This window comes from Chenopodium album, chromosome 2 (genome assembly GCF_948465745.1).
Source record: "Chenopodium album chromosome 2, dcCheAlbu1.1, whole genome shotgun sequence".
Lineage (NCBI taxonomy): Eukaryota > Viridiplantae > Streptophyta > Magnoliopsida > Caryophyllales > Amaranthaceae > Chenopodium > Chenopodium album.
Window position 1 is genome coordinate 81,474,092 of NC_137835.1, and position 10,828 is coordinate 81,484,919.

General features: G+C 36.9%; 1 protein-coding gene and 1 non-coding gene across 2 annotated transcripts; both read right to left on the minus strand.

Moving 5' to 3' along the window:
* Positions 1-6,362: 6,362 nt before the first annotated feature.
* On the minus strand, positions 6,363-6,559 carry LOC145608938 (U2 spliceosomal RNA). Its single transcript, XR_014105957.1, has one exon. It is a non-coding gene; the product is annotated as a U2 spliceosomal RNA (small nuclear RNA).
* Positions 6,560-6,669: 110 nt separating this feature from the next.
* LOC145589676 (uncharacterized) lies at positions 6,670-9,762 on the minus strand. Its single transcript, XM_081646356.1, has one exon. It carries the CDS (start codon positions 9,760-9,762, stop codon positions 6,901-6,903), a length of 2,862 nt encoding a protein of 953 aa, XP_081502482.1. The 3' UTR covers positions 6,670-6,900.
* Between the last annotated feature and the right edge of the window lie 1,066 nt (positions 9,763-10,828).

Below are 10,828 nucleotides of genomic sequence, written 5' to 3' on the forward strand. Positions count from 1 at the left end.
AATAATTATAATTATACAAATTAATAAAACAAAGGAGAGAAAAAATAAGACTAACCTTTTGGTGTGGGAAATTTTTGGGGATTAATGGGGTATTTATAGGAGAGAATGTTGTAGGGTAAGTAAGAAGATTGGGCCTCATAAAATTATTGGGCCAATTAGGTAAATGAAATGGACTAGGCTTTGTTTGTATGATCATGAATTGTAGAACATAGGTTCATAAAATAGTTTGTGCTAAAATAATTTTTGACCAATATTAATAATTTGAAACTTTTGTAATTAAATTCCGGAAAATTACAAATAAATATTATAAATAAAATAAAATTTCATTTATAAAATATTTAAAAATACGGGGGATTACAATCTACCCCTCTTAAAAGAAGTTTCGCCCTCGAAACTTAACCCAAAAGCCATAAATTTTCCAAAACCATTCAAACTTTTGTGTTTTATATTGCTGTAAATTGATTGATTCTCAACATGCACACTCAACAAACTGAACTTTATGCTTAATAGACTCGTACTTGGCCAAAGTTTACATACTTTAATTGCATGTAAATACAACAATAGTGCATATTAATAAGCAAAATAATGCAAACTCAAGCAATAAATAGCATAATTGAGGTAAAAAGCGCGAAATTACTTCGTATTCTACCCCTCTTAAAGAAAAGAGTTACGCCCCCGTAACTCACCTCAATAACATCATTAGGCATTTCTTTTTCATTTCTTCTTTCTGCAATAATTTATTTATAACTTGTTATTCTATAATTTCCTCAAATTTGAATAGTTCAATTCATAGGCACTTAATAATTTCCATAACTTGCACCGATTTCATTAACTCGAGCCTACCACGAACATTTATGACAACAAATAATGATCATATATGTTTCCAAACAACATTATATGATCGTGAGATGTATTCCCTATAATTTCAAGACTTTTAGACACCGGGCCCTGAACACTCCAAAATTTCTCAAAAAGCGTGGATATTTAGCCTTCAATTTTGGAATTTTTTGACTTTTTTTCGACTGAAAATAAAAATTGTCGAAATGTTTACCATGGTCCCTAATACCGTCCGGGAGTCCCATTGGGTGGGTGGAACCATCCAATTTGCCTATAAACGACCAATTTACAACTTGCACCGATTTCATTAACTCAAGTCTACCTCGAACATTTATGACAACAAATAATGATCATATATATGGTTCCAAACGGCATTACATGACCCCGAGATGTATCCCCTAGAATTTCATGACTTTTCGACATCAGGCTCCGAAATCTCCAAAATTTCTCAAAAAGCGTGGATATTAATCTTCAATTTTTAAATTTTTTGAGTTTTTTTCGCTCGGAATAAAAATTGCTAAAATGTTTACCATGTTCCCTAATACCTTCCGGGAGTCCAGTTGGGCGGGTGAAACCATCCAATTTTCCTCTAAACGATCAATTTACCGGTTTACAACTTCATCGATTTCATTAATTCAAGCCTACCACGAACATTTATGACCACATATAATGATCATATATAGTTCCAAACGGCATTATATGACTCCGAGATATATCCCCTAAAATATCAAGCTTTTTCGACACCAGGCTCCGAAACTTCCAAAATTTCTCATAAAGCGTGGATATTAGTCTTCAATCATGGAATTTTTTGACTTTTTTTCTTTGGAAATAAAAATTGTCGAAATGTTTACCATGATCCCTATTCCCTCCGGGTGTCCAATTGGATTAGTGGAACCATCCAATTTGCCTTTAAACGACCAATTTACCGGTTTACAACTTACACGGATTTAATTAATTCAAGCCTACTACGAACATTTATAACAACTTATAATGATCATATATGGTTCCAAACGAAATTATATGACCCCGAGATGTATCCCATAAAATATCAAGACTTTTCTAACCGGGCCCCGACATCTCCAAAATTTCTCAAAAAGGATATTAGCCTTCAATTTTGGAATTTTTTGACTTTTTTCGCCCGATAATATAAATTTCCGAAATGTTTACTATGGTCCCTAATTCCCTCCGGGAGTCCCATTGGGTGGGTGGAACCAACCAATTTGCCTTTAAACAACTAATTTACCGTTTTACAACTTGCACCGATTTTATTAATTCAAGCCTTTCACCAACATTTATGACAACAAATAATGATCATATATGGTTCCAAACGGCATTATATGATCCCGAGATGTATCCCATAGAATTTCATGACTTTTCGACATCGGGCTCCGAAACCTACAAAATTTATCAAAAAGCGTGGATATTAATCTTCAATTTTTGAATTTTTTTGACTTTTTTTTAGCTCGGAAATAAAAATTGCTAAAATGTTTACCATGTTCCCTAATACCCTCCGGGAGTCCAGTTGGGCGGGTGAAATCATCAAATTTGCCTCTAAACGACCAATTTACCGGTTTACAACTTCATCGATTTCATTAATTCAAGCCTACCACGGACATTTATGGCAACATATAATGATCATATATAGTTCCAAACGGCATTATAATACCCCGAGATATATCCCCTAAAATATCAAGCTTTTTCGACACCAGGCTCCGAAACTTACAAAATTTCTCATAAAGCGTGGATATTAGTCTTCAATCATGGAATTTTTTGACTTCTTTTATTTGGAAATAAAAATTGCCGAAATGTTTACCATGATCCCTAATCCCCTCCGGATGTCCAATTGGATTAGTGGAACCATCCAATTTGGCTTTAAACGACCAATTTACCGGTTTACAACTTACACGGATTTAATTAATTCAAGCCTACTACGAACATTTATAACAACTTATAATGATCATATATGGTTCCAAACGGCATTATATGACCACGATATGTATCCCAAAAAATATCAAGACTTTTCTAACCGGGCCCCGACATCTCCAAAAGTTCTCAAAAAGCGTGGATATTAGCCTTCAATTTTGGAATTTTTTGACTTTTTTTCGCCCGATAATAAAAATTTCCGAAATGTTTACCATGGTCCCTAATTCCCTCCGGGAGTCCCATTGGGTGGTGGAACCAACCAATTTGCCTTTAAACAACCAATTTATCGTTTTACAACTTGCACCGATTTTATTAATTCAAGCCTTTCACCAACATTTATGACAACAAATAATGATCATATATGGTTCCAAACGGCATAATATGACCCCGAGATGTATCCCATAGAATTCCAAGACTTTTCGACACCGGGCCTTGAAAACTCCAAAAATTATCAAAAAAACGTGAATATTAGCCTTCAATTCTGGATTTTTTTGACTTTTTTTCGTCCATAAATAAAAATTGCTAACATGTTTACCATGGTCCCTAATACCCTCCGGGAGTCCAATTGGGTGTGTGGGTCTATCCAGTTTGCTTTTAAACGGCCCATGTACCGGTTTACAACTTGCACCGATTTATCGGTTTGCAACGGCCAATTTAATTAATTTGCACCGAACCCGACTTGAACCGAAAGACCCAAACCCGTTTTAACTCGTCAAAACCCAAACTTAACCCGACTTGTTACTAACCTAACCTGAATTCAACCCGACCCGTTCCTGACCCTACCCGAATTTAACCCAACCTGTTACAAACCCGACTTCTTATTGACCTGACCCAAATTCAACCCGACTTGTCATTGACCCGACTCGTATTTTACCAAACCTATTACTTACCCGACCCAAAAATTCAACTTGATCTGTTACTAACCAGACTCGAAATTAAGACGACTTGTTATTGACCCGACCTAAATTCAACCCAAATTGTTCCTAACTCAATTTCAAATAAATCACCTTAAATAAAATGCAATTTAGACCACCTTATTATTGTTGATCAAAACATTTTTTCTAGGGAGAACAAGTCAGTCCATGTGACAGGGTAAAGTCGTATCCCCTAATCAAAAGTAATTCCTAAATCCTCTAACTAATGTAGATAGGGAAGTAGGGTCGAATCCACAGAGAAACGAGTCTTTCTATTCCTAATTAATTAAAGTAATCTAAATTATAAAGTAACCAATATGTAAATTTGGATATAAAACTAAACTACGGAGATTAAGAATAAGGAGAAAACAATGAATAAAAGGATCTAGGGCATAGGTTCACCAATAAATAATATTGCAGGGTAGAACATAATAATCAATTATCAATGCATACATTAATCAGATCATAAAGGGCTTTCGCTACGTATTACAATCACACAATTAATTTACCGGTATTAAATCTCATCTTTCGAATCTCGACTTAACCATTTATAAATTAATCTGCCTATTGAAACTAGACCTAAACATCAATTCTCATCTGTCGAATCTCGAATCAATATTGTTAAACTCATGCATAAAAGATCTGCGCAAATCTAGTCACATAGCATTAAATCAATCAATAGGAAATCAATCTAGCATTGACAATTAACAACCATAAATTACCCCTTCATATTATTTATGGATCCCTATAAACCCTAGAAATAGAACTACTCACACATAATAAAAACTAAACTAATCAAAGTAATAAAACAAGACATGATCAAAAGAATAAAGTAAACAACTAAGATTAAGAGAAGAGAAATCGTTACCAAAAATAAATCTGGAATTAAGAATCAAGTTGAGAACAAAAGTATAAGAGAGAGAAACTAATCTAAAAGCTAAGTAGAGAGAGAAAATCTAAGAAAATAATTAAGAGAGAGTAAAAGAAGGTCCTAAACTCGTTTTACGGAGAAGTATTTATACTCCGTAAGAATCCTAAACTAAAACAAACTTAAACGACGCTAATCGTCTCCTAACAATAACACGCGCCCGATCGGGCGCAGCACCGCCCGACCGGGCGCAGCACCGCCCGACCGGGCGCAGCACCGCCCGACCGGGCGCGCCTTTTTCCTTGAATCTCGCGCCCGACCGGGCACGAGTTTGGGCGCCAGCCTTGCTTCCATCGCCCGGCCGGGCGCGCCTCCGGGCGCCAGCCTCTTTGGCCGGGCGGCTCTCTTGGGCCACTATTGGGCTCCAATTCTTCGGGCCAATCTGGATTTCCTCTTCGGGTCTTGAATACTCGGTCCAAATGTCCCGGTATCACATATACCGAGCCCTTAATCACCGGTTCGATGGCTCTAACCGGCCCTGGGCTATAGAAACTGGTCGTGCTTCTCCAATGCTCGTGATTGCTCCATAATATCTCGGGAAAATGCTCCAAAAGTGCACATGCCTGCAAAAGTAAACCAAATCTATGAAAACACTAATTAGTAATAAAAGTGGCTCTAAAAAGCCAAAAACACTACTAATTATGACCAAGGGACGAGGGTAAAATACTATATAAAATAGACACATCACCATGCTAGTAAAAGAAAGGAGTTTCATCCTCAAATTTAAGAGTTAACTATAGTATATATTTGTTGTATGGTCAAAGGATATAATTATCTTCCTAAATTATTGACAATAGTTCCTTAATAAAGTGCTATATACTTCCTCCGTTCTATTAATATTGCAACAAGGAGGAAATTACGCATCCCAAAGCACATATTATATGCTATATATATATAATTGTGTAAGAGTAAAAATTATAAAAAGTTGATATTGTGAAAGTATTTTGTGAGACGAATCCTATAAGATCCCACATGACTATATTTTGTTTAACGTATAAATCTATATTATACGGTCAAACAAGAGTGCAAAAAGTCCATTGTTGCAATATTAATAGAACGAAGGAAGTATATTATAGTCAAAGGAAATAATTACCTTTATAAAAATGATAATTATCTATTTATAGTTAGTTGAACACGAATATAGCCTGACTTGGAAATGACCCGACCTGGTTGTAACCTGCAAATTATTGACTTGAATATAACCCGACTTGGAAATGACCCAACCTGATTATAACCCGCAAATTATTGAATTGAACCGAACCCGACTTGAACCTGAGAATGACCCAACCTGATTATAACACGCAAATTATTGACTTGAATCGAACCCAACTCAAACCCGAGAATGAACCGACCTGATTCTAACCCGCAAATTATTGACTTGAATTGAACTCGACTCGAACCCGAGAATTACCCTAACCCGTGAAGACCCGAATTAAACCCGACCTATTGTTCACCCTACCCGAATGTAACCCGACCCAAACCAAAAAAAAAGTATGACCCGACGTAACCTGACTCAAGCACGACCCAACCCGACCCGCATAAGTTATGGAATTAATCCGAATTGACCCGACCCACTCTTACCAACCCAAACCCGATCCGTTTACCTAAATTGACAGCTTAAACTAAGAGTAATTCAAATTTCCTCCACATAGGATTACAGAAGTAGTGTCAATACAAATCATCGGATGATAGAATTATGGACAGAGGATTCATTAGAATTTGTTACTTAGGACCAATATAATCAATTGAACTAGAAATTGGTGGGGTGCGCCAGGCCCGTGCAGTAGTGCAACGCATGGGCGACGCGCGAAGATCCCAGCAGCAAGCTACTATGGTGGATCTTCCCCCTTAAAAAATAAATTTAATATCGTTGTGGGCCATTGGCCCACGTATCAGATATTAAACTGATAAGAACAGATACTACACTTGATCTTAGCCAAAAGGCCGAGAAAGGTCTGACTTTTCTAATGCACGGACCTTTCGTTTTATTCTGATTCTCTGCCTCTTATTGCTCTAATTGTTCGATGTGGGACACTTTACATTACACCTTCTTTCGTCCATCACATTTATTCATCTCAATGATCTGGTTATGATCAAACCTATACATAATCGCAGCAAAACAAACATTTGAATATCCCCCAAACTAAAATTAAATTTACACATTCTCTACAAACTGAGACTCTTAAATCATTAGCTACAATTTTCGCCTCGCGAAACTTACAAGTATAATGGAGAAGATAAAGGGACTTTATACATCTCAAACAAAAAGCACAAAAAAGAATTCAAACTGATTAATGTTCATTTCTTGAGTTGGTTATCTGGTGAAGGAGTCATGTTCTTGGAGTTCATTTTGCAATATCCTCCTTTCTTTTTTTCGTCACCGTAACACACCCACTTCTCTTCATCTTGCCCTTTATTTTCATTCCCAAACCCATCATTGTTAGAAACAGAAACTTGCCTCCAAACAGTCCATATTCTCAACATGATATAAATCATTACCAAGCATATAACAGCTGAAGTAAAAACGATAGCGACAATGATAGCAATAACTTCACCCTTAGGCAACCATTTCCTAGATGAACCCGAACAAGACTCTAACGGCGCCCCACATAGCCTCTTGTTTCCCACAAAGGCGCTAGCTGGGAAGGAAGAGAATGCAGATGGAAGTTTCCCTTGGAGAAGGTTATGTGAAAGGTCGAGTCTGTGAAGGCTTGAGAGCTTTCCTAGTGAGGAAGGCACTCGTCCTTTAAGATGGTTATATGAGAGGTTTAGTCGCTCGAGTTTCATGAGATTTCCAAGTGACTGAGGAATCTCCCCTGACAACTGATTATGACTCAGGTCTAATATCACTTGAAGTTCAGTAAGCTGTTCTAGCTCATCAGGTATTTTACCTGTCAAGAAGTTGTCAGAGAGTCGAAGCTCGAATAGCTTCTGAAGATGCTGGATTTCTGAAGGAATGTTTCCAGATAAGTTGTTGCCCTGCAGATTAAGGACATTAAGGGATGACAGGCTTCCTAATTCTGGAGGTATTTGGCCAGACAACTTGTTGGTATAAAGAGCGAGTTTGAGTAATGCAGAACAGTTTCCAAGCTCTTTTGGTATTGTTCCACTGAAATTATTAGAAGACATATCAAGCTCTCCTAACCCTTTCAGATTCCCTAACCAAGTAGGAATTTTTCCGGAAAACTGGTTATCATTCAGCATGAAATGCTCGAGTTTTGTGGAGTTGGATAGACTAACAGCTAGCTCTCCTGACAAACTGTTGGAAGATAAATCAAGGGAAATAAGCTCTTTAAGAAGGGAAAACTCAAGAGGTATATTTCCAGTGAGAGTGTTTCCTGCAAGGCGAACACGGATGAGGTTTTTGGACAAGGCTAGCCTAGAAGGGATTGAACCAGAGAAGCTATTATTAGTCAAGTCTAATACTGTAAGAGAGGTTGAACCAGTTAGTGGATGGATACTTCCATTTAGCTTATTATGGGATAGATTGATGATTTTAAGGTTTTTTAAGAGGAATAGAGATTCGGGTAAAGGGCCTTCAAGGGAGTTATTATAAAGGGTGATAAGACTTAGCTCTGACAAAGAACTGAATGTTGATGGGATTGACCCGGATAATTTGTTATCTGCTAAGGCCAACATCTCGAGCTTGGTGCAGTCACCCAAAGAAGGAGGAATTTTCCCTGATAACTCATTTTGCCTGAAGTGAAGCAAAACTAAGTTTTTAAGCATCCCAATTGTTTCAGGAATCGAGCCAGAAAAATGGTTTCCGAAGAAATCAATCTCTGTGAGGCTAGTACAGTTTGTCAATTCTTTCGGAATGTTACCTGACATGTGGTTATCATACAGGTAGATGACACTTAACTTATTGAGCTTCCCTATTTCTGACGGAATTTCTCCTGTGATCCCATTGCCATACAAGGAAAGGAACTTCAGGTTACTCAAGTTGCCAATCTCAGGAGGTAGCTTCCCACTGAAGCTGTTGTTGTTAAGATAAAGATCGGTGAGGTATGCCAGTTTATCAATCTCAGACGGTAACTCCCCTTGGAATTTGTTGTCAGAAAGGTCTAACTGTTGGAGAGAAAAACAGCTCAACAACTCCAAGGGAAATTTTCCTGAGACACCATTTCTTGCAAGAGAAAACATCTGCAGCTTTGAATCATTCATGCAGAAGCTCGATGGAATGTCACCAGCTAAATGATTATCCGAGAGGACAAGAACCTCAAGCCTCTTCATTTTTGAAGTGAAGAGATTGAGAGGTCCTGAGAGATTATTTCCTGATAAGTCTAGCTTTTGTAGCTGACTTAACAGGTTAAGTTCCGAGGGGATAGCACCACTTAATCTGTTTCCGAGCAGATTCAAGTAATTCAGTTCTTGCAAACTTCCCAGCTCTGTAGGAATCTTACCAGAAAAACTATTGTTGGCTAAGTTAAGGACTTGTAATGAATGAAGCTTACCAATTGATGCAGGTATATTGCCTTGGAGCATGTTGTTGGAGGCTGCAAAAATTTGTAGCTTCTCACATCCACCAATCTCACTTGGAATTGGGCTCGTGAGAGCGTTCTGTTGCAGATCAAGAGACTCCAAGTTCTTCAACTTTCCTATCTCAGATGGGACACTTCCATTCAACAGGCAATAAGAAAGGCCTAGAACTTTCAGTTCAGTCAAGTTGCCAATACTTTTGGGGATCTCCCCACTAAGCAAGTTGTCCCCTATCCTAAGAACCTCCAACTTTGGAAGAAAACCGAGCTCATGAGGAATCTTGCCAGAGAGAGAGTTGGTGTATAGAAAGAGCTCTCTTAGATTCTCAAGCCGGCCAAGCTCACTGGGAATAGGGCCAGAGAGAGAATTCATTGACAAGTCGAGAGTCTGAAGAGAAGATAGATGTGAAATATCAGGTGATATAACACCAGAAAGCCCGGAACTTGAGAGGTTCATGCCTATAACATGAGCTTGATCAAGTGAACATGTAAGACCATTCCAGCTGCAGATACTTGTTGCAGAAGACCAGTTGCTGAGAGCATGATCAGGATCAACAAAACTCGATTTGATCCTTAAAAGCCAATAAGAATCACCCAAGCTCTCAGCCGAGGTGGTAGAAAGAAAAATACCGAAGATTACATAGAAAAAAAACATCAAATGAGACATCTTAATGATGTCCATTTATAGGAATTATGCTTTCAGAGCTATTACAGCAGAAAATTTTGCATTATATAGCTCTTGGATGGATGAAACAGTGGCTAAAAATGGAAAGAAATAGATTTTGGATTATAAGTAAGATGATGAAGGCTCTAAGAGAAGGTATATATGATTATATATGCATTGAGGTCATTGCACTGAAATTGAGAGAGGCTTTTAAGAGAATTTTTTTGGTTGTTTAAGAATATGGGGTAAGTAGGTTCAGTTTTATTCTTCTGTCATGTTGGAATTTTGTCCATGCATTTTTCTGAAAGTCAGAAAAATCATGAAAAGAAGTATGGAGTTTTAGGATAGGAATATGCTTATTGTTTAAACATATAAAAAGAGAGTTTAAAGGCCCACTCTAAAACCTAAGAAGGAATGTGATGTTTCTATAATTAATCATATAAGATGTATTTCTTCTAGTTTATGATTACAAAAGTATTTGCCTTGATAAGATTCCACTAACAAAAAAATTAACATAAAAAATAATTTGACTTTAAATGGAATGAGGTCATTTTAAGAAATCAAACATAGTCAAAACTGAATTATTATAAAGTTGTAAATATATCTTTCAAGCATAATACTACAAAGGAGTAGGATGATTAATTATTAAAACCATGAAAAGTTTGACTTCTGTTGAGTTTTATAGATCTAACCAAACAATTTATTCTCCTCAACCTCAACTAATACCCACCTAATACCATTTTAAAAAGGGGGTAAAATCACAGAGAAAATAGTAACCACTTCCAATTTTTCATGTTTAAGACAGTGTTATTCATAATAAAAGCCATATACCATGTGAAGTGTGAAGATTTTTTGTTCCAGTTAGTAGAGAAAAATGTTTGTTTGGTCCAACCAAGAGATAAAAATTCAGTAGGTTAGAAGAGAAACTAATTTTTATACCAGTTGCATAAAAATCAAATTAGGCGTGTTCTCGTCACTTAAACTTATCTTATTATCTTGATTAGCCTTAATTTTACCCTATGTTTACACCTGATTGGACCTAATAAACCCTGATCAGTGATTACTTATTAAACTTATTTTTTAA

Excerpts from the sequence above, each read along its gene's own strand:
- LOC145589676 (XM_081646356.1), bottom strand. The coding sequence starts at position 9,762 with ATGGACATCATTAAGATGTCTCATTTGATGTTTTTTTTCTATGTAATC.